Raw genomic sequence first — 16,460 nt, 5'->3', positions numbered from 1 at the left:
CTTAGTAATATGATCTAAATCCTCTTGAAGCTGTTTTACTTGTTCTTCATTTTCGACAATCCCCATAACTTTTACATCATCAGCAAAACAATTCATGCTTCCAGAAATATTTTCATTGATGTCATTCATAAATATAATAAACAAAAGAGGCCCTAAAACTGATCCCTGAGGAACCCCACTTAAAACATCACTCCAATTAGAATGATTTCCTCTCACAACTACTCTTTGCTTCCTACCAGTGAGCCAATTTCTAACCCGAAGTAAAGTTTTTCCTCCTATTCCTATGTCAGCTAACTTGCTGAGAAGAGCAACATGCTGTACCTTGTCTAAAGCGTTTTGAAAATCAATATAAACAACATCCACACATTTTTTGTTATCAAAAGCTGAGGTAACCTTGTCGTAGAAATGCAATAAATTAGTAGTACATGAAGTTTTGAAAATCTTACAAATCACTGAAGTTAAACTTACAGGTCTATAATTCCCAGCATTACCTTTAGACCCCTTCTTGAAGAGTGGCGTTATGTTAGCCAGCTTCCAGTCTTCTGGCACCGTCCCCGAGTTATAAGAAGCATTGAAAATATTCAAAATAACATCCACTAATTCCTCTGCACATTCAACTAAAATTTTTCGATAAATATTGTCTAGTCCCGGAGCTCTAGTTGCTTTAATCTTTTTCAAATGAAATAAAACCTCCTCCCTGGAAAATACAAAATCCTCAAGCTGTATAATAGCTTGTGTCCTGTTAGTGTCAACTGTTGAGATACAGTTATCGTTGAACACACTGGAAAAAAAGTTATTTAGAACATTTGCAATATCCCTATCGTTTTGGATTAAATTTCCATACTCATCAACCAAAGGCCCTATTTGATTGTTTCGAGCTTTCCCAGAATTAGTGTAAGCAAAAAACCTCTTAGGGTTCCCATCAAAGTCATCTGCCAGCCTTTGCTCCAATTCCCTTTTCTGAATCCATACCAAATACTTAAAATTTCGCCTTGCCTTACCATACTGGAGCTTCTCCGCACTCTGACCAGTTTCTTTAAACTGACGAAAAGTAACTTGCTTATAATTAAGAGCTTCTTTAGTCTCCCTGGAGAACCACATGGGCCACGTTTTGGTACTAACACCTTTTCTCCTAAATGGAACATAATCTGCAACCGTTTTAGCAAGTTTATCCTTAAATTCCGTCCACTGCTGATCTACGTCCCTATTTTCCAATCCTGACGAAAAAACCTCTTTCAAGCTCTGCCTAAGTGCAACAAAATCAGTGTTTCTGAAATTGGGCACAAACCTAAAATTATCATCTTTGCACACTTCAAATTTAATCTGGAACCTAATGCTGTTATGATCACTATCTCCAATATGCTCCTCTACACACAACCCCTGAACAAAACTTCTTATGTCACAAAAAACTAGATCCAAAATCGCTTCCTCTCGAATGAGGACAATAGTCCTTCAAAACTCTCAGTAAGAAAAAAAAAAAAAAATCCCTAATATTCCCTAGTAGGATAAGGACAACAGTTTCAAAAGTTCCCTGTCAAAATAAGGATTGCAATTTAAAAATAATGTCAGCAATCCCTCTAAAACTATCTATTTGGATAACTAAAATAGTTCCAAAAAACCCTTTCAGAATGTGAAAAAATTTCAGAATAACATCGACATTATTTTTCTTAAACCCCATCAGAATTAGAACAACAGCTTCATAATATTCCTTTTTGAATAAGTTCTCCAAAAGTCTTCATTAGAGTATCGATGTCAGTCCCTCAAAATCCACATCAGCATCAACCGTTCTGAAATAACATCAATCTTCATTACCAAATGTCCCATTTAGATTAAACTTAACAGTAATAGTCTCCATTAGAACAACTAAAATCCTTAACTATCTTCTGTAGGCAATAAAAAATAAATAAATAGATTGCAGAAAAATAACCAATGTAAAACATTAGTAACATTACTATAACTTGTTGAATAATTTATAATGGATATTAAAGCTATATCTCAAGCTCAATAGCTAAGCTCAATATTTATTATTTATTAATGTATTTTGTTCTTTCAGGGTCACATCAATAACAAAGGACTGCCATTAGAAGCTTCATTTAGTCCTGATTCACAATTCATATTTAGTGGTAAGTTAATTGTGATAGTTTAAAAAATTTAAATTTTGTGTGTGCTTCCCTTATATGAACAGAGATATATTTCCCTTTATTGTAAAACAAGCGCCTCAGTTTGTCAACATGTGATGACTTTTTTTTTAAATATTAATACAAGGAAAAAAAAAAACTTTTGTAAATGTATTTTTCATTTGAATGCTAACTTTTAAAATACTTGAAATTTGTCTTGCATATCATTTTTTCATCAACTTTTTTTAATCTTTCATAAAAGTTTGAATTTTGAATACTTGTGTAATGCTCTTTTTTATAATTCAAAGGAAAAAAATTTTTTTTTGAACTGAATTTAAAAAAGAAATTTTTTGACAATACAAGATGAGATGAATATAAATACAATTGCACTTTTTTTTTTTTTTTTGTGATTTTACCTGAATTCCACTTTTGTTGCGAACCCCGCTTTTGTTGAGGTCCACTTTTCTTCATTTATTTATGGTATTTGTCCAGTTTCTGGAAGTTTATAATTTAAAAAAAAAAATGTTTCATGGAAGCAAAGTTCTACTTTTTGGTAAAAGTGGCAGCTTCAAGATATGGTTTAAAAATAAAACCAAGCTAACCAAAACAGAACATTTAAAAATAGTAATAACATTTTATTATTTCATGTAACTATGGATACCTGTCAGCTTGTACACATTAGGCACCAAATTTTCATTTTAGCTGTTTCTGTGTTTTACACGATAGCCCCATTTTTTAATGCATTTTTGAATCCAATTGCATTTCTGTAATATTCACATATTTTTATCTACAATGCGATTCTACCACTTAAGCATTAATAACTTTGTGTTGACAATGATTTTCAATCCTTCATCTATTTTAGCTTCTTTTGAGGCACACACATTCTTTTGCTACACCCATTCCAAAATTTCCAGCCAATTACACCTGAGGTCCTTCCTCATTTGCCATCACTTTTCTTAGTTCAAGCAAATCAATTGATATAAATCATTGACACTCTGATTACTGTAATTATACTTGATTCAAAACATGTATTACTTGTTCTATAGAATTGCTGAAACTTCTAATTTTCAAAATCCTTTTATTTATTTATTTTCTTCTAGAAAACCTTAATTCTTGGATTTTTGGCTTTGCTCACCCCAGATTTTTAATCCAATTGCTTCCCAAGTTGATATGCAATTGCACCATTCATAATTGTTTCACATATTTTCAACTTAATCTATGTTGTTTGCCATTGCACTGTCATGGAATACAATCTTATAAATATTGACCCTTTGTGATGTTTTGGAAAACTGAAAGCAAAATTTCCCTAAAATCCAATACGCAATCTGTGTGCATGCTCTAATTTGATAGTTTTAATATGTTTCAAATTTTAACAATTTTTGCTAACTATAGTTAGCTATCAGATATGTCATATCAATTGTAGTATCCAAAAGTTTTCCATCACATTATAAAATTTAGTCTTTATTTATTTCAATTTAGGTTCAACTGATGGAAGAGTTCATGTTTGGAGTGCTGAATCAGGCAATAAGACTGCTGAGCTCTGCTGTGATCACACTGGCCCAGTGCAGTGTGTTCAGTTCAATCCAAAGTATATGATGCTTGCTTCTGCTTGCACAAATATGGTAACAAACTTTTTGCTTTTTATTGACCATCCCAGGAGTTTGTTTACAAATTACCTGAATTAGGGAGGAAACCTATTGGCTCTTTTTTTTCTCCAATTTCTAATGTGCTAGTTTCGATTAGTTAGGATCATTCCATGTAAAATCAACAAGGCATTCAACCCGACCATCTCAGATTTTCATGAAATCTTACTCTTTGACATCGTAAATTTATATATATATACTGCCAGACCCGCTTAATCAGGTAAGGGATAAACGAATACCTTTCCTTTACGAATAAAACCTCCCGTAACCGAATATTTCCCCATAGACACAATGTTAAAGATCCCCCCTTAATTGAATAATTTCCGCGAATAATCAAATTATATTTATCGGCTTTTGCAAGTATTTTTGTTGACATTTTTTTGAAAAAATTAGAAATCAGTTGAGTCAGAACAATTTGCTGATGTAAAATATAAAACAATATTTTTCGCCCTCAACGGGCAAGAAAAAAAATCTAATTTTCATCAAAACACTTCCTTTGTTCTATCTAATTTTGTCTTTGCCATTACAAAAAATCAATAAATAAACAGTGCAGTCGATAATGAAATAAAATAACACACATTTCAGATGATAATAAATTAAATTGGTAAGTAGAAAATGTAAAACACAGCAGACGAAAAGGGGAGAAAAGGACTTGAAAAGCGTTCTCAAAAGACTTTGGAGCAAGCAATCCACTATTACAGAATTGTTTCAAAAAATATTGTACTGAAATAAGGTGCCAAAACAAATATTTCATAACTCAAGTTGAGGTTCCTTTCATAGGTACCTATAATATATGTACAATTTTTAAAACTAGTTTGTTATTTAATTAGCTTATTTAAGAAACTTTTTAAAATAACATTAGTTATTTCCTTTAAAATAGCTATTGATTTATAATTGTTATGTTTTAAGACAAATATTGTCAATTTAGAAAGGTGAAGAAAATTTCCTCGCTTTATCAAATACTCCACTTAATCGAATAATATTTCTTGGAATCAACGATATTCGATTAAACGGGGCTGACAGTATATATTTAAAATCTATCATTCATAATTAATTATATTTTGATTAAGTTTTGAAATTCGTTAAAAAGCACTTTTTTTTTTAACTTGCCAGCAGTTTTGTAGTGTGTTTTTGCGTATCACAGCATAACATTTGCATTTATTTTTGAATAGCAATGAACATAAATACCTTGTTCTTCTTACTTTGACGACATGTCATTCTTCTGAAAGGACGATAAGTTCCAGTGTCATCTTCTATACGGTCCCTTAAAACTTTGAAATGGAAAATCTCCCTAAGTTTTGATCGCACAAATGTCAAATTTTTTGTGTCAGTAATAGTTTTCAATGGAGATTATTTCTCTAAACATTAGTTAGGGAATCTGAGATCCGTATAAAAAGTTAAATTTTGTATTTTTTCACTTATTTTTATTTTAAACTAAAAAGTCACATCACTTAAATTTGCTGCCATTTTTAGCCTAAAGATTAAAAAAAAGGATAAAAGTTTGAAAGGAGGTGTAATATCACACACATAATAATTTCTCTGAAAATAAGAAAAATAATGTTAATGCAATACATAATTAAAAAATTTTTAAAAAATGTCTGTCAATCCTCCTCCCCTCTTAATAACTTTTGACAAAATAGTGCAAATAGACCTAAAATTAAAATATCGCTTAAAATTTATATTAAAATGATATTGTGCATTGTATCAAGTAAAATACTTTAATGAACTACAGTAAAGTCTCGAAAATCTGAGGTAATTGGGGCTCATGCCACCTGAGATTATTGAAAATTGGGACTCTCCTTAAAATTCTTACAGTTTAAAATTTGAGTCCTTTCAGATGGCATAAGTAAGAGCACTTTTTATGTCCTTGCTTAAAGAAAAATAAGTATTATCTTCACTGAAATTTCACTTTTCAATTACCTCTAAACAAAATTTAACCTTTTTTTATCAAGACGTATGTACATCAAGGTTGCAACGGAAGTTCAAGAATGAAATTCCCTGACATTTCCAAGTTTTCCTGGTGGTTTTGAGAAAAATTCCAGGTTATCGATCTCCACCTTCATTTTGCAACATTAATATATACATCTCAACTTTTGATAAAACTTACCTCATTTTCAAACTTTACACACAATGGTTACCAAATTTATTTACTCAAGCTGAAATAATCAAAAATATGTACTAAGAGTGGTTCAATTTTTTTTTTTCTCTTAACTCGAGTACAAGACACCCCTTATTTTTTTTAGACTTACTAATAGTATTGTGCTGTAAAAGTTTTAGCTTCTTACTCAAATTTTAAGAGGCTGCTCAATGACCCCTTAATTTAACATTAGCTCTAGCATAGAAAAAGTCACAAATTTAGAAACATTTAATTTCCCCAACTGTTTTTTTTATGTAAGTAATTATTTTATTGCAATGAATATGCATATAACTCGTGTAGATGTAACATTGTTTTTTCAGTTCAATGTATTTTTTTAACCCCCTCCTCATACTTATGAAGTTTGAGGGAGGGGGTCGAGCACCCTCTTTCAGTTGGAATAGGAAGTTAAAATTCTTCCAGTATTTTACTATCCACAAGTCTAAAAACATTGAGTGGTGTCCTGTTTTCTAGGAGAAACCTTTTTTTTTAAGTGTATTTTTGAACTACCCTAATGTACTAACACAAGTGAAGCAAATCATTGTAATAAACAATTAATGTAAATGTAGCATATCTAATTTTCAATAGCGAGGAGCCACTGCCTTACATCAAGGGAAAGAACTGCAAAATTAACAATTGTGACATCTGTATCACAAAAATAAAGTTAATTGCTAAAATAATCTGAACTAAAAACTTATGAAACCTAAACTTTTTCAATTATTGCCTTCTACCCCTCCAATCCATTGAACTCAAAGCACTTTTAGACTTTGACCTGTAAAAAAATCATGCATCTTTTAGCTTCACATATTTCCCCTGTTTGTTGCTCATAAAACAGGCACAAAAAAAAAAGGCACCCCCCCCCCCCCCCCCCCCGCAATATTTCTGAACGCCTTAGTGCTATTTTTTATTTTTTACCCTCTTTTTTATTTATTTTTTTTACCTATTTATTTATTTTTAATTATTATTGTTTTGAAAGAAAAGCGTGCTCACTCCCCAATAAAATACACACACACAGATGAAAATAATAAAGTAAAATAATATGAGTTAATAATTTGAATAAAAATAAAGAAAATAAATAATTAAAAAATCCCCCTCAAAAATTTTGATGGAGCAACTTGCACCATAATCACTCCTGTGGGCACCCTGTCATAAAGTTAAATTTTGAGCATTGATCAGAAACTTCTCTGATGTGCAAATTGTTTTTTAATCGGATTACTTTTATTTTGAAAGAAAGAAGTGCATTGGAAGTCTTTAAAGATCACTACCAAAATACTAAAAGATTAGCGATACTTCTGTAAAAAAGAAATTTTCTAAGTTTAAAATTGTCTAATGAACTAAATTTACAGAACAAAATTGTTTAGAATAATGCAATTTCATTAATTATTTTAAAGAAATAATATAAAATATTAAAAGATTGTTGCAGCTCATTAAAAAATTCAGTCGCACTCGCAGACAAAATAATGTGCTGTGCATCATAACAACTTCAGAACTGCTGACGTAAACAAGCAGCGATTAAACAGAGCCAGCTCAAAGGAGGAAGAAAAGAAGTACCTTCCGCGCATGTCCGCTGCCAACTGCTATGCTATGGCGCACGCACGCGGCAATGGCAGAGAGTTGATAAAAAGAACTGCAGGGGGAAGAAGAAAGAGGGGAATGACAAAACGACGAATAGGAAGGGAATGGCATGGGAAGGGAATGGCGGCGAAAAAACAAGGCTGAAAGTTTTTTTTTTTTTGACGTCATAGACCGCGGGCCGCGCTAAAAACAATCGGAAATATGCAATTTTTCATTTTCCCTGACATTTCCCTGATTTTCGGCCATTTTCATTTTCCCTGACAATTCCAGGTTTTCCCGATGCGTGGCAACCCTGGTACATGTACATATTCATGTGTGTTAATTTGTAGGCAACCAAACATGTATTTTGACGGTACCCAAGACCATGAGTTTTGTCATTTCATCAGTATCTATGTACTTGCGAGCGTATGTAACTTGCATAACACAAAAACAGTGAGTTGCACAAGGTGTTGACGACTTCCCAGATGCCAAGTTGTGCACCTTCTGTTTTGACTCCAATCAGTTTTTTCAAAAGATATTTTTACACGTTCTATCTGTCACATTAATATAAATTTTACATGTCAAGTAATTATCTCCAAGGCATCTCTTAATCATATTTTGCAGTCGATGAATATTAGGTGTCACTTAGGGAGTGTTGTTGGCACCAATAGGCCAGTGCCAATAATGTTTGAGACCAAAAAAATTTAGAACAGGATCAAACCAGTTCGAAAGGTAAGAAAATCTAATAACATTAATAGGAAAAATAAATTACGGGCGAGCTGAGTTCGGGAAGGGGGGTGTAGGGGGTGTTAAAGGGGGGAAAACGGTTTATCACGATTTCCGGAAAAACTAAGAGTCCTATCGAAAAGAACTAAATTACAAAGTTGTTAGTATTAAAAAGATCTACACTTTTGTATTTGCACTTTTTTCTATAACCTCAAAATATATGCGAAAAATTCAAAAAACCGACTTTTTGGTTTTTTATTTCTCACAAAAAAAAAAAATTCACTAAATTTTTCGAAAAGTTACCTTATTATGTCCCAAATACACTGTAATTTTTTGGATTTAAAATATTTATTTTTTCTCCTTATTTTGATTCAGTAGTAAAAAAGCATCAGAATTTTCAATCAAAAAATCTCACGTCAAAGTATCTGATTTTTTTAAAAAGTCGGAGCAAGTTTTTTTCGTTGGAATCCGTACTTTTTGATGGTATAAGAAACAATATACAATACTATGGAAGCTTTTCGCAAAAAATGAAGAAAATCAAAGAAACTCGAATTTGAAAAAAAAATCATCACTGTAAAATTTTAAGCTATTTATTAAGTTAACAGCAAACACAATTGGAAAACTTATTATTTTTCATAATATTCAAGGTAACACAGTTCAAAATTGCTCATTTATCCCATCCTACAGTGTAGCTTGCTATTCGTAACTCCAAAAAACTGTAGGGGGCACTGCAGTCACCGTCTAATGGTGAATGAGGAGGGTAAAACGCATGCTGTAGCTTAATTTTTAATTATAGTAGTATATTTGTAACTTCAGTTTGTGTCAATGTAACATGGAAATGATAAAGTTTTGAAATAAATTCCCTCTTTTATATGATTTGTCGCAAACGAAAGTGTAGAACAACTATGACTTTACCACGTTCAAAAGGAACTGGTAGACCGGAGTGAAGTCTGATATCGATGTGTATAGTTTGAATGTGCTGACGAATAACTGGCAGATAAAGCGGTCGTGTATAGTGAGCACTTACAATTTCACCATCTTGTCCTTTAACTGTAACAATTTTCAGAAGAGGTGCTTGCACATCGCCTACGATTTGAGGCTCTACTATGTCACAATAAACATACATGACGGGAAACGATGCCTTTGGATCAGCTACAAAAGGACTTAGTTCAGTCCCTGTGTATTCTCCCGGTTCAAATCCTAGAAGCTCTGCCAATCCTTCATGTAGTATTACTTTTGATGTTTCATCAGTTTTTATTTTAACTCTTTTTGTGACTGGGTGAAAACTGAATTCAATTTTATTTTTATGAGATGCAACATTCATAGCTCTAAGTAAATCAGGAATTGTTTCATAACATCCAGGAGGAATTCTTCTTCCTTCTAGCTTTCCTTCACCAAAATCGAAGACGAATAGGTTATCTTTTCGTACATTGTACCAGGTGTGAGGATAAATGAGGTCAATCATAGCAATTTCCCATTTCCCACTTAAATTAATAGTTGAAGGGAGCTCAGTAGTAAATTGTGAAATCTTGTTGTCTGGGAAAAAATTCAACGAGCTGTCGCTGATCAATGTCAAATAAAAGGACATTTTTATCCGAATGACAGAAATGCAGAAGGGTAGCTAGTTTTATACCATTCGCACATCAGAAACCCAAGCATTAAACTTTTCGGGATAACCCAGAAATTTTACGAAATACTCAAATTTTCCACGACGCTTGCGGTTTTGTAAAATTTTCTCTACTGGATAATATCCAGAGTCAGAGATTTTTTGTAGTTCTTCTCCATAGAAAGTTCCTTGGATCGGTTCACCTGCTAAATCTTTTAGTTTAAACACTGTGGGGAATCCAGGTAAAATTTTGTAAATGGTAAAAATTTCTCTTGTCCAATTCTGCTCTTAACCTTTTTCAAAACTCATTTTTCTCTACTGATACGTACTGTATCGTCAACACTAAAATTCACATGTTTTTGTGCGGAAGTTTGTCCGTACAACTCATGCTATACTTTTTTTTGATTTTCTAATGTCACTGAAACTGGTTCTATTTTAATAGAACGATGCCAGGTGTGGTTATAACTGTAGATCAATTTATCAATAACATCAATATATCGCCGTGTATTCTTTTCTGTGAATGTTCGATTAAACGTTCAACAACTGAGGCTTTCGTATCATTATGTGTTGAGAAAAAATTGATGTTTTTGCTTTTGAGAAAATCTTGTACAAGTTTATTTGTAAATTCTTTTCCTGAATCTGATTGAAGAGACTCTGGAGTGCATTCGGAAAATATATTTTTGAGCGCTGATAAAACAGTTACCGATTTTTTATCTTTTAAAGGTATAGCCCACGCATATTTCGAAAATACATCAATACACGTAAGTAAATATTTATAATTGTCATTATGAGAAGCTAATGATTGTAAGTCGGCCAAGTCAATTTGAAACTGCTGCAATGGGCCTCCAACAATAACTTTACGCTTTGGAAATTTTCTTTTAACGGGTTTGTGCAAAGTATATGAATCTTTGGACTGCAAAAACTTTTTCACGTCTTTAATTTTCACTCGACCTTTTAATGCCCTATACAATGTGTTTACTCCTCCGAAGCTCCCTGGAACTTCAGGGTTTTGGTACGTTTTAGAAAGCTTAGCTGACATTTCGACATACAAGGATCTACTGAGAACAAAATATTTAAACACTATGTTATATAGAACTTTTAGTAAAATCAATCTTTTTACCTTTTTTTTTTGAAAAAAAAATATCTTGTTGTTATTATCATTATTATAATTATGTATGTGCATAGAGAAAAATGTTTAACACAAAAATGAGACTTTTGTTAAAACGAAGATATTTTATTCATTTAAAAAAAAACATTTATTTCTACACGCTAGTAAAGTATACATATTTCAAGTTTTTTTTTTTTTTTTTACAACATATAATTGGGATCATCATTGCAATACAAACTTTTTACCTTATCGTAAATACTGTTTGTGTCTGCTGTTTCAAAAAAATCAAAATTAAATATTAAAAAGCGAAAGTTTTTCAGTGAAATATTGTTATTTACAAAGTTTTCAGCAAAAGTGTTCCACTTTATGTTGAAAAGAGCATCATCAAAATGCTTATCCAGTCTCTGTTGGTAACTCATGGTTAAACATCTATGAGCATGAATAGGCTCGTACCCAATATCACATTCAAGACAAGTCATTAAGTTTGAAATGCCTTCGGAAATACAGTTCTTTATAGAAACACACAAAGCAGAAACAAAGTCAGACACTCCTTCTGGTTTCTCTGAAACTGCAGTACTTTCTATTTGGTTGTTAACGGGCTTTTTAAGTAACTGCAGACGCAAAAAGTGTCGGAGAGTGCACTTTATAAGCTTTTCCTTGACTACCTCGTATATTGCATCTGTACTCTTCAAAAAATTCTGCACTTGTGTTTTGTTCAGGACAACATGGTTAGGTACGAACTGGTAGGAGAGGTCTTTCCGCTGAAACATTCTCTGGAAGCTTAGTTGCTCCTCATCATTTACAACTTGCTCGGAAATGAGGACATCTTTCAACACAATCATGGCAAATCCTGCGGGCTCAAACACTTTGCTTTTGTTTAGTTGAAACGTCAAATTATCCCATACGAGAGGCGATAAAGAAACTCCTTCTTTAGTAGGCTGTAAACAACCGTTAGCGTCAAAGACATATTTTCTGATATGAACACGACTTTGTCCTGCGAAATAGTTCACAGTAGCATAGATATCTCCTCCCAGATGAATGCAATCCTTTGGTAGAGAAATATCACTTTCTTCGGCAACCTTTTTTAAAGGAACTATTTTTTTCCTTGGAAAATCCATAACTGACTCACTAGCACGTTTCATCCTTTTGCTATAGTTCTGTACTCGAACCAACGACAACAACGACTGAGCACTTGTAAAGTAGGATTTTTCAATCTTCTATTCAACAGCGCCCTCTATTTTACAGCACCTTCTATTCCTGATTCTCAAAAAAACATGCGTAGACAAGATTCAATCACAGCGCCCTCTGTACAAACCAGATTTGTCACCTGACAATACAAGTTCAGACAAGAATCAACATGTCTGAACAAAGACTTTTCACAGCGCCCTCTACACTTGATACTCTGAAAATACATGTCCAATCATGGTTTTGTTTGTCAATTATCCCTTCCCTGTACACTCCATTAGTCATTAAGCTTTGTAAAAAACATTTAACTCATTTGTAAATAAGGTGAAAATCACGAAGTCGCCGTAGCATGGTTGGTAAAAGCGCTTGCCAATCATTTATGGTTCCTTTATGTCGATGCGGGTTCAATTCCCGTATCAACTATTGTAAAATTTATATTAGAAATATTTTAATCTTTCGGAAAAAATATATTGAATTGGAAATAATGCTATTTTTACTCGATAGATGGCGCCACTGAAATTTATGTTAAATTTAAATTAAACATAGAAGCCCGCTCTTACAAGCAACCGATGGCCGAGAGGACAGTGCCTTGGGCCCCCGTCCAAACGTCCAGGGTTCGATCCCCGGGGGCCTTATTTGAGTGAACATGATATTAAATTGATGACACCTTTAAAAAAAATTTAAGTTATGATTAATAAGCGAAAAATCAATCAAAGTCGAACTACAAATTTAGGAGGGAAGCACTAGGTGTTGCCAACAGAGAAAAAGTTTAGACAGAACCCTCATACAAGAGGACAAGAAAAAAAGGGGTGTGGCACTTCGGACCCCTTCTCCAAGGTTACGAGAAAAAGGGGTGTGGCATTTGTCCCGTCCCACGAAAATGCGCCTGTCCCTTATGGGGGGGGGGTGATAAACCGTTTTTCCCCCTTAAACCCCCCGTACACCCCCCTTCCCAAACTCAGCTCGCCCGTAATTTATTTTTCCTACTAATGTTCTTAGATTTTCTTACCTTTCTAACTGGTTTTATCCTGTCCTAAATTTTTTTGACTTTTTACCATTTTCAAAGCTATTGGCACTGGCCTACAACCTCTGAATTCATTTTTTAAAATTTGCTATAATCAATTAAATATGTTTAACAGTAGCTTTTTTTCCCTTCAGATTTTAATGAAAATCTTTTTTGGTGAGTTCAAAAAAAAAAAAAAAAACAATCATATAGCCTAATGCATTTGAAACTCTACTGGAAGGCAAGTAGCCTACATTTCATAGGAACTTAAAAAGGAGATTGCAGAAGTATAAACCATGTCTAAAAAAGTTAAATGTAGGAGCAGAAAAAATTGACTAAGTGAAATTTTGAAATATATTTCTTAATATGTGTGTGGTGGGGGTTTATGATGGCACTTACATTACTTGCAAATGTATAACAGTTTTTTATGCTCAAAAACCTTAAATGTTTTCTCTGTCTGTATTATAAGATATCATGGATATCAGTGAAATTAATACCATTTTTAAATGTTTTTAGTAAGAGTAGGAATCATTGCTTAGAGTCTATAAATTTGTGTGTTCTTAGTTCTGTTTGAAGCTAATCTTTTGTGAAAAGATGAATTTTGTTGTGCTAATCTAAATGTTTGTTTTAATTGTAAAATATTGCATTTGATGCTTAAATATTTGTAATTTCAGATAGATATTTTAACTTCTGGTTTTTCCTTACAGGCATTCTGGCTTCCAACTGTGGAAGATAACATATGAACTTAATGCATCAGTTAATTTTGGAACGATATGTCTTCTCAAGCATGTTCTATCTGATGTGTTTTTAACTTTCATTTTCGAACTGTAATATTACCATCTTTAGCTTGTATACTATTTCATTTCTCATAGCTTCATCCTCAAAATCATTCATGGTTTTTAATATTGCTTGCTCTACTTGAAAGCTCTTTTATTGCCATTCTTTATGTTTATTTATCTTGTAGATATTGTTATTTAGCAAGTAAATTGTTCTTTGCTTTTGTAATTGTTTTTCTTATTTTTTTATGAAGTTGTCTCTTTTGTCCTAATCCAAGTTCGTGGGAGGAGATACTTGAAAGGAAAAAGAAAAGTATCTACACCATTGAAATATGAGAAGGAACAAATGTATATATTTACAGGTTCAAAAATTCAGATTGTGATGCTGAAGTTTCACAGCTTGTCCATTATGGAAACAGTCTAGCACACTTTTCAAGACACCAAGACTTCAAAAATTTTTCGTGAAAAAAAGAGGAAATCTTTTCTCTTTTACTTATGTGGAAAGTTATAGATGTTATTAAAACCAAACATTTTTTGGATATCAGGTGTTGTATACCAGTGATGCCCAATCTGCACTCACAAAGCTGACCCGTGAATTACAAACCGAAAATCATGGTGCTGAATCCCAGCCAAATAAGTCTTTTCTGCACTTTACCTTTGCCAAACTTTATTTTTCTTTCTTGCAATTTAGATTTCTTAGATACAGACCACAATCTTACAAATATCAAGCCAAATATTCAGAAATTGGAATTCTTGAAAACTGATGCAAACTTAGCACTGATGAAATAATTATCAAGCAAAAGTCAGAGTGGGGATTTTTTAAAAATTAGGATTGATGACATGATTTTGGCAAAGACCGCACCGCCTTCCTCTTCCCCCCAAAAAAATTGATCAATGGAAAAGTTACAAATTTACATGCAAATTGTCAAATGGATACTATGCTTAGATCACTTCAAGCAAAACATCTCGAAAAATTCTCAAATAAGGAATAAGGCTAGTTGTACCTCTGGGACAAACATTTAGAGCAATGAGCCATTTTATGTTTCTGTGATGGAAACATCTTAGTTTTAGCTGGTGTTAAAAAAATGTTATCACTGTCTTCTTCACAAAGAATCACTTGAAAATCTAAGTATTACGAACCATTGTATGAACATTCAAGTAAATTTATGACTAAGTTTTAACTTTTTCTTAAATTAAAAATTCTTTATTTTTACAAGTTAGCTCTAAAGTAGACGATGAGGCACTTGAGAATACAACATCTAGGGGCACAAGTGAACATTTCCATCATAGCCTCTCTCCGTAATACAGTCGAACCTCCATATATCGAACTTCCACATATCGAAATTTTCTATATATCAAAACCCCAGGAAATTTCTATGTTCATTACATAGAAAAATTGTTTCTATGTATCGAAAAAATCTCTATATATCGCATTTTTTTTCAAGACATTCATAGATTTTTTTCCCACTTTAGACTGTCTCGTGAAAAATAAAGGTTAGGGGAGAAAATTATGTTCACATACGGTTGCTACAAAACTCATAAGGAATCTGGAGTTGAGGGGTGTGTAGATAGGTTGTTGTTTCGTTCTGGAGTTCTTAAATTCCCTCAACTTTATTTCAAATCTTAGTTGTTTTCAGTAACATTGTAAAATCAGTTTCAAGTTCTCCCTTTTGTCTGTTGATTATCATTCCTTGTAATTTTAGCTGCAGTAAAAATCATTTAAATTAAATTGATTGATTTTTTACTTTTTTTTTCGATTACATTGTCAAAATGGAAATTCCCTAATGTTGCAGATCAAGTTGAATTGAAGAAGAAGGAAGATGTATGAAAGAGCAAAAATGTGTAATTTATGTTATTTTTTTAAATTATTAACTTTTATTTAATCCGATGCTCGTATAAATTTGAAATTGAGTTTCATACTTGTAAATTAGCTTTAATTTTAATGTTTTAGGAGATTTTAGGATAAAATAAGATCGTTTCTATAAATCGAAATTTCTGTATATCGAATTATTTTCCGATAATTTGCTACTTCGATATATGGAGGTCCGACTATATTATTATTAATGTAGTAGGATATTATAAATGTTAAAAAGTGTGTAAATATTTATAATTATTATTTTCCTGTAATCAGTTTAAATTTATTGTTAATTGTTATTAAATAATATTATTCAACATTTATTTTTTTATGTTTATAATTTTTATTTTTTAATTTTTTTGTTGCTAAATAGTTAATCAATAATTTAGTGTTTTCTAATACTTACAGGTAATAATAAGAATAAGATACAAAATATTTTCATCTAATTAAAAACTAAATTTCAAAATCATTTTAAAATACATTATCAAGCACTGTATGAAGCTCTAAAGCAAAATATATAAAGAATAACCCTTATATAATAAATTCTTTGCATTATGTAGTCATATTTTTTTCTCTCGTTTATTCAGTGATCAGAACAGGCTACGAGACTTTAGAATTTGACAAAGAGCAGTTGTATATTTGAAAAAATATTTTCTTAGTGGATTAATTACTGTACAATTGAAACACAGTGTAGGTTACAACCCTTTCAACGTATTTGTTAATTAGGTATATGTTTCATATTGAAGAGTTTTC

The 16,460-nt window shown here is 32.1% G+C and overlaps 1 protein-coding gene across 1 annotated transcript in view; it reads left to right on the top strand.

Annotated features, from left to right (window-relative positions):
- The window catches only part of LOC129219719 (WD repeat-containing protein 82-like), a 28,251-nt gene extending 14,189 nt beyond the window's left edge, over window positions 1-14,062 (top strand). Inside the window, exons 7-9 of the mRNA XM_054854005.1 lie at window positions 2,054-2,123; window positions 3,597-3,739; window positions 13,784-14,062. Coding sequence (XP_054709980.1) covers window positions 2,054-2,123; window positions 3,597-3,739; window positions 13,784-13,819 — 249 coding nt within the window. The 3' untranslated portion in view covers window positions 13,820-14,062. The remainder of the gene's footprint in view (window positions 1-2,053; window positions 2,124-3,596; window positions 3,740-13,783) is intronic.
- The last annotated feature ends 2,398 nt before the right edge of the window (window positions 14,063-16,460 follow it).

Source organism: Uloborus diversus, chromosome 4 (assembly GCF_026930045.1).
Source record: "Uloborus diversus isolate 005 chromosome 4, Udiv.v.3.1, whole genome shotgun sequence".
Lineage (NCBI taxonomy): Eukaryota > Metazoa > Arthropoda > Arachnida > Araneae > Uloboridae > Uloborus > Uloborus diversus.
Note: the sequence above shows the minus strand (reverse complement) of the source record. Positions and strands in the feature narration are given on the sequence as shown.